Genomic DNA, 20,943 nt, shown 5'->3' on the forward strand with positions numbered 1-20,943 from the left:
TGTCTGCTAATCAAAAGGTCGGGGGCAGTTCGAATCCACCAGGCGCTCCTTGGAAACTCTATGGGGCAGTTCTACTCTGTCCTGTAGGGTCTCTATAGTTGGAACAGATTCGATGGCAACGGAGTTGGTTTGTATAGGGTCACGATGAGCCGGAATCGACTTCACGGCAACGGGCTTGGTTTTTTGGTTATACCTGTGGCTGTAATCCCATTTGGGAGCAGGATTTTCTTCATTATGTTAATGAGGTCCTATCAGTTCAGACTGTGTCTTTATCCAGTCACTTTTGAGATTTAATAAGTGCAGATTAGGCACAAAAGCAAGGAAGCACCAGTGGGGGTAAGATAGATGCCATGTGAAGATCTCCAACGAACTCCAGGAAGAATGATAGAGAAGCAGAGACAAGGGTTTTCCCCCAGGGCAAATAGAGAAAGAATTCCGCTAGAGCCAGTGTCCTAAATTCAGACTTCTAGCCTCCTAAATTGTGAGAAAATAAATTTCTGGTCCTTTAAAACCACCCAGTTGTTGTATTTCTTCTGTTACAACAGCACTAAGAAACTGAGACAATTATAATCTTCTTTTTTTTTTTGATGGGACCTTAGAAAATATTTGAAATGCTTAATTTTATAGGGGAGAGAAGTAAGGAACACACAGATCAAATTATTTCCTTAAGGTCACATATTTAGTTTATGAAAAAACTGGGGCATCATCTCAGTTTTTATTTTTTAGTTTAATCTTCTTCCCACTATAAGACAGCTGTTTCTTTTCTCTTTTGATGAAAATATACATAGCAAAAGATACACCAGTTCAACTGTTTCTACATGTATAATTCACAGTCCTCAAGTTGTGCAACCATTCTCACCCTCCTTTTTCAAATTATTTTACCACCGTTAACTGTCACTGCTCCCTAAGCTTCACATCTAATCTTTCAAGTTGCTGTTTTCATTTTGATCTCATATAGATAGTTCTTTAAGCACAATGCTCAAGGCAGACATATTTTACTAATTAAGCTAAACTGTTGTTTAGTTCAAAGAATACTTCAGGCGGTAGTTTTGGTTTAAGGTTTAAAGCTTAAAAATTATCTCAGGGCAATAGTTTAAGTGGTCATCCAGTGTCATTCAGAAAGCCTGAATTCCATGAGAATATGAAATTATGAAATTCTGTTCTATATTTTCTCCCTTTTGATCAGGATTCTTCTATAGAACCTTTGGCCAGAACATTTAGTAATGGTAGTTGGGCAGCATCCAGTTCCCCTGGTCTCATAGCGAAGGAGGCCCTTGTTCATGGAGGCAACCAGATATGCATTTCATTTTCTTCGATTCCTGACTCTCCTTCTTCTCTGTTGCTCCAGGCAAAGAGAGGTCAATTCTGTACTTTGGGTGGCCGCTTGCAAGCTTTTAAGACTCCAGGAACTGTGTTAAGAACTAGGAGGTAGAACAAAAGCACTGAGAAACATTATTTTGCCAGGCAATTATAATCTTAAATTATCTGCTTTTCTGCAATATTTTTTAAAGTATTGACATAAGAACTTGGAAAAAATAAGAGCATGTACTCAGATAGAAATGGAATTATTAATACAGCATTTTAAGTACCTTTTAATGTATAAAGTTAATTTAAAAACTGAATCTTATCCCCTAAGGTTTTTGGTCACTGTTTACACAGTACTATAAAAAAGTACTATGAAAAAGTTTGGCAGCTAAGAAACAGAATGTTGTCCCTTTTTAGAACTGTGTTATAACACGATAGCAGACATAAGGGAAAGTTGCATTTGTCAGGGCAAAGGTTGTTAGAATTCTATTTTAAGTTACAGTTTAGAAGCTGAATGCACCAAGCTTATTTTCTCCATTACAAAATTATTCATGTAACATTTATGTTTTTATTAAGTGGAGAATAACTTTAAGGAAAACAAGAATAAAAAGAAAGCATTCTACCATACTTTAATTTTCAGTGAATGCAAGTGTGAGTTGTATGACTTTTATCACCCCGAGGGTTAAGTATACAGCACCTGTAACTGTTGATTGAGTATACGGCATCTATAACTGACGACTGAGTATACGGCACCTGTAACTGACGACTGAGTATACGGCATCTATAACTGACGACTGAGTACACGGCATCTATAACTGACGACTGAGTACACGGCATCTATAACTGACGACTGAGTATACGGCGTCTATAACTGATGACTGAGTATAAGGCATCTATAATATATGAGCCAAGAGAATAGACCAGCCTCCTTGGAAGTAGAATGCTGGGGATCAGTGAGGAGAACCACAGAAAAGGAACCATTTTAGAGGCTTCTTGATATCATTTTCATCAATTTGAAGACCTACATTTTCTCGCATTTGAACACTTTTAGAATAGGAATGTATCTTATTAACAACTTCATAGCATTATGTCATGTACAGTCGGCATCTTTGGTCCCTTTTATAATTGATGGGGTTTCAGAATCATTGAAATGCACCGTTTATACTTCGCTTCATGATTCTGACTTCAGATTTTGGGAATCTTTGGATAAAGCAAGGGCTTACAGTTTATGCATTTTATGTGTCTCCTCGGTGATCAAGTATGAGAATATCAAATATTTTAAAGTTTTATATTTGGTAGTTTCCTAGGCATCAAGTTCTCATTGAAAAAAGGCTAAACACAATTAATAAACACAATCCTACTTTTAAGAAAGATGGAAGGAAAGGAGGGAGGGCAGGAAAGCCCTATGCAAACTTTTAATTTGGAATTGTTGTTCCTTGGGATGCCTGAAAATCATGCCCAAATTTGTCTGGAGGACAAGTGATTTTTAAAGCGACTCTTTGTGAGGAGCATAGCACTATCTTGTGTGTGGTGATAAGGGCAGGAATTTGGGGGTCAAATGGAGCTGGGTGCATAAATTGACTACCAATTCTAAAGTGACCTTAGAGTGACTTCTAGTGTGACCTTGAAAATTTTACTTTTTTGGATCTTTTTTGTCTCACAAATAAAATTATAATACCTTAATTTCATAGTTGTTTAAAGGCAAAATAAGCTAGTACAAGAAATGACAGTTACTTTTACTGTCATCATTATCAACATTGTGGTTATTTGCTATACAATATTAAATCCCTCCAAGGAAAATTTCATTTATTTTAATGCAGCAACCATTGATTTTGGGTGTCTACTATACACAAGGGGAAGAAGTGTGGTAACTTTAAGCAATTTCATTTACTTGAAGTGCGTACATTTAAGAATGATACTATCATACTTCTTCAGTGATTCTAGTTACATACGTATTAGAAGAAAGTGGAAACGGATGTGGACTCCATGATTTATATTTACACAAAGGAATTGTTCACGTACATTTTAAAGGAATGTTGCATAGTATCTGTCATTTGATAATACTGTCTTCTCTGTTTTTATTATTCAAGTTAAAAGCAATTATATCACTTTTTTTTTTCATAATGTTCTTCATGGGCATTCACTGGAATGTCCCCCACAACCCCACCCCCAATCTCCTGCATACTATGCTGGCCTTTAGCCTAGTACAGTCCTATTCATCCTATAAACTTCAGTTCAAAGTTACTGTCTCAGGAGAGCTTCCAGAATATTCTGCTTTATATTCCCTCATGTAGCTCCCTTCATACCATGTAGCACAGTTTACAGTTTTGTATCTGGTATTTGATGAATGTCTTTCTTCATTTGGGCTGCATGAGAGTGGGGACCATATCTGATTTTTCTCACCATTGTATTCCCAGAACCTAAAACTGTACCAGGAACACTTTTGTGCTTAATAAATGTTTAAGTATGATGTTTTTATTTATACGATCTCCTTTACACATGGAAGTATACTAGAATTTTGGGGCCAAGTAATTTGAAGAGATTTTTACCATGGAGATCTATCCTCAAACATTTATGGAGCATCTGCTTTGTGTTCAAAAGTAGATGTCAAGTACAAAAGCCTGTAGTTGAAGCTGAAAGAGTTACAAAGTAAATAAGGAAGGAACCGGCAACCAGGAACCCAGCTTTTAAGGCTAAGAACCTGCATTTTGGAACCTCCTCTTTAGCCAGGCATCTACTATTGACTTGAGTTTTCGCATTCTATATAAATGAACATATTTTATTACCCACATGAGAAGTGCATGCTCTTTTGAAAAATAGCCATTTGAGGACTCACTGCAAATTATCCTTTCTTTTAGTATTGCTAGCAGATAAAAGCAGCTGTGCTGACTAGGATAACAGTTGCTTAAGGGATTTCCTGGACAGTAAAATTCTGACGTTTAGCTTGGGTTTCACTGTTATTTCCCCCTCCAATGTTTGTTTATTTTGATTGCCTCTCACTATAAATGTGAAGGTATTATAGTGTGTATGTGTATATTTATGAGAGAAAGAGGGGAGAAGAGGAAAAGGAGGGAGATATATGAGAGATAACATGTTTTAAAAAAGGATTAAAGTCTTTTAAATGTTATTATTCATTGTTGGGAAAAATAAGAGCATCATTGACCTTCTTTAACAATATTTCTAAAAATACATGTACAATTCCCATTGCCACTGAGTCCATTCCAAATCATAGGGACCCTACAAGGACAGTAGAACTGCCCCATAGAGTTCCAATCTTGCAATCCTTGTGGAAGCAGATTGTCACATCTTTCTCCTGAAGAGCGGCTTATGGGTTCAAAGCACCAACCTTTCGGTTAGCAGCTGAATGTTTAAACATTACGCTACCGGGGCTTTTTACAGGTAAAACAGAAGGACCATAATTATAGAGGAGTCCTTGGGTAGTAAACTTAACCCACTCAGCTGCTAACGAAAAAGTTGAAGGTTTGAGTCCACTCAGAAGTGCCTCAGAGGAAAGGTCTGGCAGTCTAATTCTGAAAAATCAGTCATTGAAAACCCTATGGAGCACAGTTCTACTCTGACACACATGGGGTCTCCATGAGTCCGAATCCACTTGAAAGCAACCTTTTTTTTTTTAACTGTTCTTGGCACTTGCGATATATCAGTGAACAAAACAGACAAAGACCTCAGCCCTCATGGAACTTACACTCTAAGAGAGAGCAACAAGATATTGAACCTGATAATAAGAAAACTATCTAATGCTGTGGAGAAAGGAAGAGCAGAGCAGGTAGGGGCTGATGACCCCTGGAGGGTAGAGTGCAGGTTCAGATTAAATAGGGCGGCCTAACTCAGAAGGTGTTATTTGAATAAAGACTTGACTCCTACGTAGAGGAAAGTGTTCTAAAGATGTCTGCATAGCCATATAAAGAATTGAGACAAATGGAGTGAATACTTTGGCCAACTTGTAATTCTGCATGAGAGACAAAGGGAGTTTGCCTCTAGGCTTATTACTTTTAATCCTTTCATCTTTCAGGTGGGGTATTGTACAACTTTTCTTTGAGGAACAGAAAGCTACCAGTTATTGTACTATGAAACATATTTGAGTGAGGTGATTTTTAGTCCAAAATATACTTTCATCATCTGTGGAACAATATGCATTCTTATAGCAATTGACATATAATTCCAAAAAAACCCACTGCCATTGAGTCTACTGCAGCTCATAGCAACCCTATAGGACAGAGTAGATCTGCCCCATAGGGTTTCCAAGGACTGGTTGGTGGATTCAAACTGCCAACCTTTTGGTTAGCAGCTGAGCTCTTAACCACTGTGCCACCAGGCTCTGACCTATAATTAGATGACAAAATATAATTCTCCCTTAGGGTGAAGACAATGTATGATAGGTCAAATTTTAAAGAAATGTGGGAAAATGTCTCTCAGCTATAGAATTACTTAATATCATAGCTCCTTGAAGGAGTGCTTTACTCAAAAGCTTCCAACATCTGTTCCAGCAAGAAAAATGATGCTGATCTTTGCAAATGTACCCATAAATTGAAAGGCTGTGTCAGCATAGCTCAATTCAAACAGACCATTTTTTGTTTAAGAATCATTACCTACCGTTTACAGTTCAGTCATGAAATAGCACTGCCATTCAGGAAAACTGATATTACGGTGTTCCCTTAACTGCGCTGATACTTATTTTCCCTTCTGGAACTGTGCGTGCCCTCTTAGCAGGAGCAGCCCTTTCATAGACTTTGGGCATGTAGTCTGATTTGACCTTCCTACCAAAAGTCCTCTGGCATGAGAGTACTTGTGGAGAAAGGTCACAGCTGTGTTTGTTTTAGGAGACTTTTGGCCTTTCTGAGAGTGGTCTCCTAGTGTAGTTATTTGTGCATATTTTGGGATAAGCTTAGCTTATTAGGGTTTATCACACTGAGACCTAATCTTATGTAATAAAAGAACTGGCAAACATCCTAAAGTCCAGAGTTGACTTCTGTTTTTCCTTTCTTCCCTCAGGTTCAGTTTTTTCCTCTCTCCTTTTCTTCCTTTCTTGTCAACAATGATTTATTGAGAACTTGCTGTGTAATCTAGGCCCTGGTGATCAGTGGTGACCATAAAGTTTATATGAAGTTCACAAAAGTCAAGTTTTTTAGTGAAAATTTTAATTAAGAAATTAGTTTAAAATATTCAAAAATATTTTGGGTTTATTTTTAAAAGGAGTTTTGTCAATTGAGTATATATAGGAGATGATGAAGCACACCCAAAACCAAATCCAAACCCATTGCTGTCAAGTTGTTTCCAACTCACAGCAATCCTACAGGACAGAGTAGAATTGCCTCATATAGTTTCCAAGGAGCGCCTGGTAGATTTGAACTGCTGACCTTTTGCATAGTAGCCATAGCTCTTAACCACTACACCACCAGGGTTTCCAATGAAACACACAGAGGTCCTAAACATCTGTCATGGTAATTGTAAAACATGATAGAATTCACTAATTATGAGCATATTTCAAAATGTGTACCAAAACGTCCTGTTTTTGCAAGGACATTTTTTAGTCAGTGGTAAAATCTCTTAGCTGTTTTCTGTTAGAATGGTTACCATGTAGTAACAACTTATTTGAGGTGAGTGAATAAGTGAGTTTATGTGTGTGTCTTAAACCTGGGGAGTCAGGACTTACCACTGTACCTGGCTTTGAAGACTCCTCCTGACATCACCTCAGGCTTCCTCTTTATCCCTCTTCATCTTAACTGGACAAGGCTACTAGCCTACTAACCACCAACATACTCCATGTGTTTCTTTCTGTCATAGGTTATTCTCACTGACTAAAATTTTCCTTTCCCTCTTGTCAATCATTGGAAATAGATCTCCTGGTAACTGCCATCTCTTCCTTAATAGAAGCCTTTATTGACCCGACTGCCAGCGATTTCTCCTTTCGTTTGTGTCTTTTGGTATAGCACCTATCAGGAGCTGCCCTGGGCTTATGACGGTATAGTTGTGGGTGCCTAATAGGTATTTTGCTTTTCCATTCAAAACCTTATGACTGCCCACTCTCCTAGGTACTGTGTTATAGGAGACACAATAGTAAACAAGTTAGACCTGAAAGTCACAGATTTGTGAGTTCAGTGGCGGTACTGAAAATAAAGCAGTGTGATGTGTGCTTTGAAGCACAAGGTAAATGGGGGCATATAACTGAAACATCTAAGCCAGTCCTGGGGGCATATGTTCAGACATGGTTCCAGTTAAGACAGGGTCTCTGAGATGGTAGGAGGAGAGGAAATGTTGGGTGCAGACACTGTTAAATGACTGAGTGAAAGTCAAGGGAATTCCTATCGGAGGCCTTCTGTTTTCTTTGTGAAGAAAGTGACAAAATTATCTGCTGGGAGATGTGGAGGGAGGGCTTATCTGGAGGATTAAATAGGGCAGAAACCCAAAGTAAACCAGATGCCGTCGAGTCGATTGTCACTCATGGCAACACACATTCTTTCAGAAGTAAATCTCCAGGCCTTTCTTCCCCGGTGCCTCTGCTTAGATTTGAACCACCAACCTTACAGTTAATAAAACCCAATTAATAGCCAAGCACTTAACTGTTTGTACCACCCAGAGACTCCAAATAGGGTGGATAAGGTAAAAAAGAAAGAAAGAAAGAAAAAGCTCTTATAAAGAATGAGAGAGAGATGACAAGAGAAACTTAAAATGGATACCAAGGCACACTGAGAGCTTGGTTTAAGTCAGAGACTACAGATATTGGTGCCTGGCTCTGAAATCGTATGCTTTTGTACAGAAGCAATATACAAGTGGTTCCCATATAGCACCAAAAAAAAAAAAACACTTACCATCGAGTTGATTCTGACTCATGGCAACCCCACATGTATCAGAGTAGACCTGTGCCCCACAGGATTTTCAGCGGCTGATTTTTTGGACGTAAAATCTCCGGGCCTTTCATCCAAGACATCTCTGAGTGGACTCGAATCTCAAACCTTTCAGTTAGCAGCTGAGCACATTAACTGTTTGCACCACCCAGGGACCCCCTTTATAGCACAGAGAAAATAAATAGTTGGAATGAATGAATGAATGAGAAGTCAAGCAACAGCTCTGCCATTTACTGATGCTAAGGCCTTGGACAAGTTACTTCCCACCTTTGACCTTCATTTCCCATCTGGACAACATAGATGGTAATCCCTACTCACAGGATTGTTAGCGCCTCAACATCAAGTTGAAATTATATATATGTATTTTAAAATATAAATAGCCACACAGGAAATAGTTATGATTTTACATATAACATGAAAAGTCTGGGTCAATAAACTTTTTCAGGATTTTTCAGTGCTGGATAGACAAAGACTAACTTCCAAAACAAAAAGACTAACTTCCAAAACAAGGGGACGTTCAAGTCCAATATAAGCTCCGGTTATAGTTCTAACAAGGATAAATAGACTTTTTCAGTGGCAGGGTGGCACAAACAGTTAAAGGGTCAACTACTGGCTTAAGAGTTACTGGTTCAAGCCCACCCAGCAGCGCATTAGAAGACAGGCCTGGTGATCTACTTCTGAAAGGTCAGAGCCTTACAAACCCTATGGAGCGGTTCTACTCCGTACACAGGGGGGCGCCATGAGTCAGAATCGACTTGACAGCAACTAACAGCAGCAGCAGCAGCAGTGATGTTGAAGAAAAAAATTGAAAATAATCTCTCAAGTGTCACTAACACTCAAACTAGCAAGAACATAGTTTTTTGGAAATGTAAAAAATTAAGAAGACCAACTAATAATACCATTCTTGAAAAACGATTTATATTTATAATTAATGCAATATATTAAATGCGTTATTATCAAGCTCTATTTCTCTTTAGAAGGTATATATTCTTAAACGCATTCAGAAAATAGTATTCTGTTTATGCTGGACTTGTTATTTAAAAATAGTCAAACAAAATAGTACTGCTGTTTAAAAAAAAAAAAGGGACTGGCAAGTAAGTAGCCTATTGACTTGTATTTTTTCTGTCCATGTAGCCTGACTAAATGTCAAATCTGGTAAACCTAAAAATAGAAAACATACTAGCTGCTTCTCATTTCTCTTTCATATGGAAATTTCTTTAATGCGTGCAGTTGATACTGGCTGTCTTTTCCTTTCAGCTTCTGGGCCTAATCCTCTGGGAATCTGAGTCTTCTTGTTTTCCAGCAAACCTAATAGTCTGCGTGTTTAACATTTTTAATGGGTGGTTGTTCGTCGTAGGTTCTGGATCATCTTTTCACATACCGTTTCCATTGCTTCTACTTATATCTCCCAATTAATTCAATTGCTCACTGACCTCCTCTAGAGAGAGGTCCAAAAAAGAAGCAGCCCCCAATCCCCAGAAGTAACTGCTTGCCAGATGCGTTGACAAGGTACAGTCATTGCTGCTCTGGATATGTATTCGTAGTGATTTATTAGGGATGTGATCCTTTATCGGGCTGTTACATTTTGTCAGGTCTTCTTACTGTGAATCTTCTCACCCGGTTTAGGAGCCACTGTAGCTAAAAACCCTGGTGGCATAGTTAAGAGTTTCACTGCTAACCAAAAGGTTGGCAGTTTGAATCCACGAGGCACTCCTTAGAAACCTATGGGGCAGTTCTCTATGAGTCAGAATCAACTTGATGGAAACAGGTGTGTGTTTTTTTTTTTTGGTTTTGTAGACAAAAATGTCTCTCCCACACCCAATAACTGCTAGCTGAGATATTTCCTTCAGGCACTTAGTGAAGCAGAATACGGGTAATGTGATGACAGCTGTGTAGTCCCAATACACGGGTCACTTTGCTGGAGACTTCTAATGAGAGAAAGGGGAAGAGAAGAGTACATGGAAAATGGAAAGTATGCATTTTTTCAAAATTAGTAAACAGATGTTAGAAGAGAAGGGAAGGTAGGTAAAGAGTGAGAGTGTGTGGGTGTGTGTGCACATATTAGAATTTTTGTGAATTGTGCTGAAAAAAAGAAAAGTGAGTCATGGGGCAAATGCTAGAACAGAGGGGCAATGGGGACACCTTTCAACCAGCAGTATCCTGGTTATAGGCAGAGAAAGCCAGCCAGTTGCTGTTGAGTGAATTTCAACTCAGGCAACCCTGCGTGTGTCAGAGAACTGTGCTTCATAGGATTTTCAGTGGTTGATTGTTTTGGAAGTAGATCAGTCAGGCCTTTCTTCTTAGGTGCCTCTGGGTGGTCTCGAACCTCCAACCTTTCAGTTAGCAGCCAAGCGCATTAACTGTTAGCACCAATAATAATATATTTTATTAGAGTTATACAAAATGAATATAACATTTTGCGTGTTTTATTACCTGCTGATGAATTAGCTGGAGCCCTGGTGGTGCAGTGGTTAAGAGCTACAGCTGCTAACCAGAAGGTCAGCAGTTTGAATCCACCAGCTGCTTCTTGGAAACCCTATGGGGCAGTTCTGCTCTGTCCCATAGGGTCTTTAGGAATCAGAGTCCACTGAACAGCAGCAGGTTTGTTTTACTTTAATTTTTAATTGCACAGTGCCACCTACTGGATCTGTGCTAGAAAAACATCTTCATATTTTCTTAACTTTCCTGGTTTGGTATATCTGCTTTTAATATTTAGTTACTGTCTGTTGTTTATCATTTTCCTGAAAACATAGACTCTGTAGTCAGATTTTTCTTGATCATATGTGTACAAAAACTCAAATACATACTCTTCAAACTTTATAAAAATCCTCATGTTGGTTCTCTTGACATTGTGTTTCATTTCCTTTAAGCATCTATTTTTGTTTTGGAAATGCATTCTGTGAACAGTTTAACATTACCTTTTTAGGCTAAAAAGGGCTTTTGTTAATGATCTTGAAACACTACCTCCCAACATTCTTTTTACTCGTACCCTGTTCTTTTAATTATATACATTTACATGCTTGTTCAATGTCTTTCTATTCCCCTAGACTGTAAGCCTCAGAGAGGCACACAATATACCCAGCACTTACTATAAAAATGCTACTTACCTGAGGTAATAGCAGGAATGTTTAGAAAATCAATAATATATTAAAATAAGAAGACCTTGAAAATTTTACCAATGTATCCGGAAGGTTTTCCTTGATACAGATATCTTGCAGGCTACTTCTTTTATATGAAAAAGTAACCAAAAGTTTTTGTTTTGTTTCTCAATTACTGATATTTTAGCACTGAACCTAGCTTCCCAGTGAGTTACATTCTGACTTGTGTTCTGCAATCAACCGTGACGCTACACATGCACAACAGAAGAGATACGTTTTATTTAATTAAAGTGTTCTAATTAAAATTAGTACCAATATTATATTTGGCATGGCCATGATAATCCAAATACAGGCAGAGAATTAAATATTATTCTCTTTCCTCTGCTTCCCCATCACTTTTCAAATTGTATTAACTGGGTCATGTCACACAGGGTCAGAACCAAGAATAGTCAGAGGAGGTTTTTAGAGTCACTCTATCCTTTCACTTTTCCATTTAAGATAAGAACAGGGAATAAAAAGGACAGGGATATGCTAGAGGCCAAAAAATCAGAGTACATTTATGAGCAAAATTATAAAACCTAAAAATGTTTTAAATGTGATATAATATCTTTTGTAAGAAAAAAAATTAGGGAAAAATTTGGAAAGTCATCAGCATTATTTAAAAAAAAGCTACATACACTAATGCTGAATTCAGAAGAGAAGTGAAATTAGCTGTTTATGAGCTCTTGCATACTCCTGTGTGGCAGATAAGCAGACATCTGGAGAGAGCAAAGAAAAATTTCTGATGGTTTTCAACATGGCCTGAGGGATATGAAACAAGACAGCACAATTTAGAAGCCCGTGTCCTGTTGCCTGAAAATAAAATGTAAACAGTTAAAAAGCTTTTAACATTCTTTACTGTCAGCACAATTGTCTGAAGACCTTACGTACAGATCCATCATCCTGCTTCCAAAAGAGTGAAAGTCGAGAAAATGTAAGCATATTTAACAGCTTAGATACAGTCATTGCTTGACGCTGGTTTATGACTAGACATTCCTTTTCAGGGCTGCAAGTTTGAATCTGCCAGGATTGGAATGCTTAGGTGTTAGTTGCTGACAATTTCACAGTAATTTTAGGCTGGGCCTACCTTTGAACAAGTCATACCAATAAAAATCAGATCAGTTGCCTTCCATTACCTCTGGTTTGTCTAGAAATAATGGCATCATATTGTGTTTCTGAAGTCTCTCAGGGAATTGATTACAGCCTTTGCTACTTTGAAAATAAGAGGATGCAGAAAAAAAAGATGGCTGGAGTAGAGGCAAATGGTAGGCCTTCACCATAGTTTAACTCCTCAAAGCATCTTCTGATCTCAAAAGTTGAAGCTCTAGAACAGAACAGTCAAAGAGGCAGGATGGATAACTGGATTTTTGAAGACTCAGGAAGGGCTACCGTCTCATTACGTTTTTGCTGTCTGTCACTTCTTACTCTCCTCATTCTCCATTCCTGGTTCTCAGGATCTTTGCTTCTACCTACATCTTTTTGTTCATTTCCCCCTTATCTCTTCAGATTATTTCTTGTTTTACCAGCTAAAAACCAAAAACATTTGCCATTTTATGCCTTTTAAACAAAAGGTTTGTATAAAAAAGAGTATTGTATGTTTTAATATGTTTGCATGTATGTGTGTACATTTAAATCAAATTTCTACAGTGTTTTTAAAATCTACTCTGCATCTCAGCTTTTACCCTGGATTGTATCAGTCTCCTGAAAGGTAGATCCCATGCCTTCTAGATCACTTTTTAATAACATTTTGCAATAACAAACAAGTTGGCTAATTTAAATATTTATATAAATAAATGCCTCCAGGAACTGGAGAGTCCATTTCAAACTTACCGAGCTGTAACTCTCCAGTTAGAAATACTCCTTCCTGAACTGAGTGGTTTTGAGAGAGGAAAGGGGATTCTGTATAGAAATGATAAGTTACCTTTTGTCCAACAGTTGTGTGCCAGGCACTGTGCTCTCTATTGCACATGTTGTGTTGTTAGGTGCCATTGTGTTGTTTCCGACTCATAGCAACCCTATATACAACAGAACAAAACACTGCCTGGTCCTGCACCATCCTCATTGTTGCTATGTTTGAGCCCATTGTTGCAGCCACTGTGTCAATCCATCTCGTTGAGGGTCTTCCTCTTTTTCACTGGCCTTCATGTATTACCCACATGTATTACTCATTTAGTCCTTGTCACAACCCCACCAGCGGGGCACTAGAACTGTCCATACTATGGATCAGAAGAGACAATACGTAAGAAAATCTTAACTGCTGTCTGGCTTCCTTGGGCAGGAGGTGGAGGCAGGGCAGTGCAGAAGCAACAGGGAGTGCTTCCAAACGTTTTTTAAATCCTTTCCCTGACTCCTTTGCATACTGTGCTGAAGCTGTTTTTTCTGCTCTGGGGCCTCTGTGCCTGAAACTTCAGCGGCGGATTAGTCTTCACGTTGACCATCTGGTTGTTGTTGTTGGTAGGTGCTGTTGAGTCAGTTCCGACTCGTAGCGACCCTGCGTACAACAGAATGAAACACTGCCTGGTCCTGCACCATCCTCACAATTGTTGCTGTTTGAGCCCATTGTTGCAGCCACCGTGTCAATCCATCTCATTGAGGGTCTTCCTCTTTTTCGCTGACGCTCTACTTTACCAAGAATGATGTTCTTTTCCAGGGACTGTTCTCTCTGATAACATGCCCAAAGTATGTGAGGTGAAGTTTCGCCATCCTTGCTTCTAAGGAGCATTCTAGCTGTACTTCTTCCAAGACAGATTTGGTCCTTCTTCTGGCAGTCCATGGTATCACTAACACTGTAATTCGAAAGCATCGGTTCTTTTTTCGTATTCCTTATTCATTGTGCAGCTTTCTCATGCATATGGGCAACTGAAAACACCATGGCTTGGGTCAGGTGCACCTTAATCCTTAAAGTGGCATCTTTGCTTTTTAACAATGCAAACAGACCTTTTGCCATCTGGGTAGGGAGCAAAAGTGGACTTGGGCAGAAAATAGCCTTATGAACCCACCTCCTCACCACTTAGCTCCTCCTCTTCAGATCTCCATTAAAAAGCTAGCAGTCTGCTTCATTTACGTCTTTTTCTTTAAAGAAGGTTGATGTGCCAAACCCTATCATTCTCATGCTTTTCTAAAAATGTTTTCTTCAGGGAGATTTATAAAAACTAGAACCCTTGTGGTTTTAGGCTAAAAGGTGGAAGAGTTAGAAAAAGGCCATATTCTAATGCTGAAGCATTTTCCCTTTCAAACTTTAAAAAAATATGTAATGGTTTCCTATGTATGTTTATGAGGAAGAAGAAATTGAAATGCTTATTTTTCAGTCCTGGCAGAGTATGACCAGCCACGTTGAAAGCACTCTGTGAAACATTTTGTCAGCTGATAGAGTGACAGAAAAGGCAGAACCAGCCTCCTTGCCTGAATGAGTGAGAGTTGTTACCTATTTCTTCAAACAGATAATTGCATTTTTGAAGACGTATTTTGTATACTTAGATGAAACTATGTAAACAGCATACTGCTATGCAAAATAAAGTTTATAAAATCAGACCCAATTTACCTCTTTATTTATAGTCTATGAACAAACAGCAAAATCTGTGGCAAAAGGCATCCAGGACATTTTTAATGTATTATTGCCATCATTATATCCCTGTGTTCTTCCCTTCCTTCCTCTCTTCCTCCCCGCATCACACACATATACACAAACGTTGTTGTTAGGTGCCATCAAGTTGGTGTATATATAAACACATGTAAATATTAAGAGCTGGGCGGGCTTCTAACCAAAAGGTCAGCAGTTCCAATCTACTAGCTGCTCCTTGGAAGGCCTATGGGGGAGTTCTACTCTGTCCTGTAGGGTTGCTATGAGTTAGAAATTACTCGATGGCAATGGATTTGGTTTTGGGTATATATAAATATATGCTGTTAAATGAGAGAAATATTTAATTTTTATTTGAATATTATGGACAATGTCTTATTGCTTGAATTCACATGGCATCCAACAAGGCATCCTTACTCTCCTGGAGAGTGTTAAGAGTTAGAAGTTCCATAATCACTGCCATTAGAAGACTTTTCAGATTACAGTTATTACATAGGATTTCTGAAATATCTATTGCTTAATTTTACTTGCTTCTTACAGACTCCCCTTTACCTAGTAAATCATGGCGAGAATGGACCAGTCAGATGCAACAGGTGCAAAGCCTACATGTGCCCGTTTATGCAGTTCATTGAAGGAGGAAGGAGGTATCAGTGTGGATTTTGCAGCTGTGTGAATGACGGTACGTGGTGCCATTGAATGCTCCTTATTGAATGAAATACATTACACTTGTTAGCTTAGGAGAAGCATAGATTTTTTTAATTTTCTATTTACAAGTACCACCTTCTTTGTAACTTTATTGGAAGGAAATTAATCAGAACATGCTCCATTTGGGACATTCAAGCCCCTCCTGGCCTTACGCAGCTCCACGAGCCTCACGTAGAAGCTGTAGTGTTTCTTGTGAAAGAAAACTCAAAAGTAGGAAAACATTTTATTTTTCAGTCTCTTTGCACAAGACTCAGCTAGAAGCAAAATGCAACATTTCACCTCTTATATTTACAAATGGTAAAGCTGAGAAACTTTCCCTCTTTTGTCATTCTTCAGGCTTATTCTTGAATATGAGCTCATGAATATTTAGGAAAAGCTTATGTATAACTAAGGGCTTTAACACTTATATGGATTTTTTTTTCTCCAATATAAATCCTGGATTGTTTAGAGAGGAAAGAAAATTATTACAAAGGGCTTTTCCATATTCATTTTATTATCAGTTTTATTCCAATTTGAATTCACTGATGTTGAAAAAAACTGCAAACTTGTCAAACGTGTGCTGACATTTATTAGACTTGTAGCATTTCTCTGTTTTTAATTCTTTCGTGTTAAAGCACGTACTCAGATTGAAAGTGTCCTCACGTTCATTTATACTGATAGAATTTTTCTAGAACAGTTTATGTGATGAGTATTAACATATGAGTTTTCTGCATGTTTTCTTCTGTTCCTGCCTTCACGGACATTCTTCCCTGTGGTTAATTAGAGCTGACGCCTGTGCTGCACGCTGAGCCGTGTCTCCACGGATGCTGGTTACTCCCTGGCAGTAGAGCTCAGGCACAGTTTTCTGCTTACGCCATTGCCTTCATGGCATCTCTGCCCTGTGATCATTCTCTGGTGGGAGAGCACTGCTTGTGTCCTCGCTTCCCTGCCCCTTTATCATGGTTCACGGCTTTGCCCACCTTAGACTGCCTGACTGGCATTGTTAGTCCTTCTCACGAAGACCCTTGGTTAGTTCTGAAAAATGCCTTACTGTGGAGTTGAATCATTGGTTTCTGGCTGTCACATGGACCTCTTGGGATGTCCCTCTCTTTGCTCCAGCTGTGGCATCTACTCAGTGGAAATTAGATAGCCCAGTGAAACCAGATTCTGTTAGCTCTCTACTTTTGCTTCTCGTTCTAAGGAAGATCTTGTTCCGTCTCTCATCCTGGCTGAAATCTGCAACCAAATCTTTGGATATTACTAAATCATGGGACCTAAACTTCAGGAGAATTCCCTGGTTGGCACAAATGGTTAAGACCTTAGCTGCTAACCAAAAGGTTGGAAGTTCGAATCCACCCAGAGTCACCTTGGAAGAAAGGCCTATCAATCCACTTTCGAAAAATCAAAGCTATTGAAAACCCTGTGGAGCACAGTTCTGCTCTAAAACATGTGTGGTCACCATGCTTTAGAATTGACTCGGTGGCAAGTGTATTTTGTTTGTTTGTTTTGTTTTAACTTTAACCCAGTGACAATTCATTTATCTGTGCTATTGTTTTGGGGGAAAATGTCATAAGAAGGCAGAAGCCTCTTCTGAAACGTTCAGATGACATGCTCTAACAGAGTCCCAAGTTCCTCAGTGTCTTCACCTAAGCCCTCAACTTTCTTAGCAGGGTGATCAGAAATTTATCCAGCACTTGGGGCATCCAAGAGAAGCCCTGGTAGTACAGTGGTTAAAGCAGTCAGCAGTTAAAACCTACCAGCTGCTCCACAGGAGAAAGATGTGACAGTTTGCTTCCACAAAGATTTACAGCCTTGGAAACCCTGTAGGGTCGCTGTGAGTCGGAATTGACTCGACAGCAGTGAGTTGGGTGTGGGTGGCACATTCAGGATCTTCAGCTTGATGCGATTCCTTACCTCACACCCATAGCCTTAAAAGGCCCAGCCATTTCTGGGTAGAGAAAAACTATTCAGCATTCTTGCCAACACCAGACTGCTAGCTCCGCTCAGTAGATTCTGTTCCTGTGGGTATCCACTGCTAGGAGGCTCCCATGTTCATGTTACAACAGGGTTATTCATACGGGGCTCAGATATTTGTCCCCACGAGAAAGCCAGAGTCCCTTAGATTTATGTTGACACCTACACTCTTCATTTAGGTTTAAAGAAGTCGGAGGTTTGTTGGAGTTAGAAAGAACTCAGCAGGCTCAGTCACATGGTTCCATTCTATTTCTCTGCAGATTGTCCAGAGATTGCCCAGTGGGACACATATAAGGTCAAAAGGCCTGCAGGAAAACAAGTGTCATATGGCAGTGCATAATTTATGACGTTCCTTGCATTTTGGTTTATTAAACATGATGGATAATATTAAATACTAAAATATTTAAAATTGGTTAATTCAAAAGAAACAAAAGTTCATATATTACATGTGAATGTGGATGAGTTACAGGTTACATTATGTGGAAATCACTGACCCAGACGTCCTACAAGCCAATGTGGCGTCCTCTGTCTCATCTAAATGCAACAGAAATGCAATTTAAGGCCCTCTTCGTTTTTTTTTTTTTTTATATACTGTCAGTTTCCATTTCTACAACAGTTTTCAAGACATTGAATTTTCCAAATTCAGAGATCTCTAAATACTTATGAATTTATAAAACTTGTATTAAAAGAGATGGCCATGATATGGTAAGAAAATAGAAAAATCAAGCCTCAGTGATTTTTTTTTTAAGCCCAACCTAAGAACACAGTCCTGTTGTATGTAATCTAAGTGTTAGTTTCACAACTAAAAACAATGAACACAGAGTTGTTGGCTTTTTATAAAAAGACATTACTTTTGTGTTTTAACAAATGAAAATGTTGTTCTTTTGAAATGCTTAAAAGCAGAGCATTGCTGGTTATACTAAATTCTTCCACTGGCAGCAGCTTTGATGGTCGGTACTATTAATCTCAAGGCAGCTGGAGTTCACTTTCACAGAGATACCAGGCCATATTTGTGCAAGTGTTCAGTATGTGACTCATCAGTGTTCCTGGGCTATTGGATGACTTCCAGGTCTTTGCCAGAATGAACCTTCTTAGACATTTGAATCCAATTAGAGTCCCTCAGTTGAGATCTTAGTGGTGTAGTCTTTTCCTAATACAGTAATCCTGTCTACCCTGAAGCCCAAACATTTGAAGATAACAATGCAAACTCACCATGGCTGAAGACATCTCTCAAGGAAAGGATAAGAGATATTGCAGTTACTTGTATAGTCCATGTAACCTGGGTATATTTCTGTTAGGTATATTGAAAATTCCAATAGTTAGAGTAATGAAAGTTCTTTTTAAAAGCATTAATTAAATACGGACAATTAAACCTGGGTTGTAACACCCAGTAAAAAAAATACCACTGCTTTTATCCCCTGTTTCTCTAATAAAAAAAAAAAAAACTAGTGCCATCGATCTAATAGGATGGTCTAAATTATAAAAGTTCTTTGTCATCAATAACTTGTGGAAGGATTGAGAGGATTTTTTTAGAAAGCCTGAGTCCTTTCCAAGACAAGCTTTTTAAATAGTTGATATTTAGAATATACTGCATTCCAGGTTTAAAATGCCCTTTTCTCATACTAAATCTTTTTCCTCCCATAGTAAATTTTAAGGACTTACTAAATTGTCTGTGTTTATGAAAACAAAAGATTCCCTTTCCTGTTTGTTTTTATTAGTTCCACCATTCTATTTCCAACATCTGGACCACATCGGGAGAAGACTGGACCACTATGAGAAGCCAGAGCTGTCTTTAGGATCTTATGAATATGTTGCTACTTTGGATTACTGCAGAGTAAGTGTTCCCAGGACTTCAAGTGTTTGTACGTTGATGTCAAATCCAACTGAATAACTTTCATATGTAAAGAATTGACTCTTATTCACAAACTTTGATGCCTGTTACATGCAAAGCACCGTGATGGTACCTTGAAGACACAGATGCAGCGCTTAGGTCCCTACCCTAACATGATTAAATTGCCAAACCATCCACTGGGGTGATCATTTCTACAAACTAAATAGCAATTCCAGAAATAGAAAAAAAATTAATTTTTATATCCCTACTGTGAGCCTTAAAGTTACATGAGGTCATCTCAGAAAAAAAAAAAAAATGGAATCTGGGTGGCACCGACTATTAAGCGCTTGACTACTAGCCGAAGAGTTGGCAGTATGAACCCACCCAGAGACACCTCGGAAGACAGGCCTACCGATCTGCCTCTGAAAGGTCACAGCCTTGAAAACCGTATGGAATGACTCTACTCTGCACACGTGGGATCACTATGAGTCAGAATCAACTTAGTGGCAACCAGCAACGAACAACCAGATAGAATATGCTAGTTTCTTAATGCAATGTTCCATATAGTGCCTTCTGCTTCCCTTATTTTGTTAACAATCCCATAAAAATTTCCCTTCCAAGGCAAAACTTCAACCAATATGGTCCATAGGGCCGTTGACGTGTTTCTGTGCCTCCCTCTTGTACCCCACTTGTCACCACAATCTCAGCATCTTCGTTAGGCTATTTCAGCACCTGAGGTCCTGGTTTCTGGTTTCCCTGCTATGAAAGGTAATCATGAGACTTCTCCCCTACCTTCCATGAACCTCTACTTGGTTCTTTTTTTTCCCAAAAAATTAGGGTCAAACAGTTTAACTTCCCTTATAAGACCATTAGCTGTTGAACCCCAAACTACCACCTCATCTTTATCTTCAACTGTACGAAAGTCTCACCAGTTAAACACTGGACTCACCAGCCCCTTTTACAACTCCTGCCTTATCTAAGAGTTCTCTTGAACAGAATGCCTTTCTATCCTCCTGTCATATCTGCACGTACCCCACCTGGCTAACTCCTACTAATTCTCCGATGCCTGGCGGAAATTTTAGTTTGCATGTGTATGTACACACACGTACAACTTTATCTGACTTTCTCATTGTAGTTATTAACTGCATCTACAATTTTTTTCAGAGAATTTGGCGTATCTCTGTTTTAGCAGTTGTCTCCATGGAATTTAAATCTTTGTTTACATATCTGCCCCCTTCATAGTTACTGATATCCTTGTGGGCAAGAACTTTACCCTAGTCATCCTTATTGCACCTATCGCAGTGGCCGTGTCAGGCACAGGGTAGGCAGCTGATCAGTGTAAGCCGAATGAATGAATTTGCAGATGTGTTACTATTCCTAGGACTGGCTGTTTCCCTTCTCCAATGTTGTAATGATAGCCACATCATTATGGGTGCCTTGCAGGACTTAAAAATTCTTCAGGGATTTGAGTATCTTGAGCATCAGTTCAGATTTCAGCCTCTATCTGAAACACCATGTATATAGACTTGAAGAAACAGGTCATTCTGAATTTTTTCCTTCTCTCCCCAAAAT

The 20,943-nt window shown here is 38.8% G+C and overlaps 1 protein-coding gene across 3 annotated transcripts in view; it reads left to right on the forward strand.

Annotated features, from left to right (window-relative positions):
• Positions 1 to 20,943, forward strand: part of SEC24D (SEC24 homolog D, COPII coat complex component) — a 134,075-nt gene that overhangs the window by 41,158 nt on the left and 71,974 nt on the right. For all 3 annotated transcript variants that reach the window (XM_010590519.3, XM_010590520.3, XM_003410416.4), the window contains exons 9-10: positions 15,423 to 15,561; positions 19,259 to 19,374. In XM_010590519.3, coding sequence (XP_010588821.2) covers positions 15,423 to 15,561; positions 19,259 to 19,374 — 255 coding nt within the window. The remainder of the gene's footprint in view (positions 1 to 15,422; positions 15,562 to 19,258; positions 19,375 to 20,943) is intronic.

Source organism: Loxodonta africana, chromosome 5 (assembly GCF_030014295.1).
Source record: "Loxodonta africana isolate mLoxAfr1 chromosome 5, mLoxAfr1.hap2, whole genome shotgun sequence".
Lineage (NCBI taxonomy): Eukaryota > Metazoa > Chordata > Mammalia > Proboscidea > Elephantidae > Loxodonta > Loxodonta africana.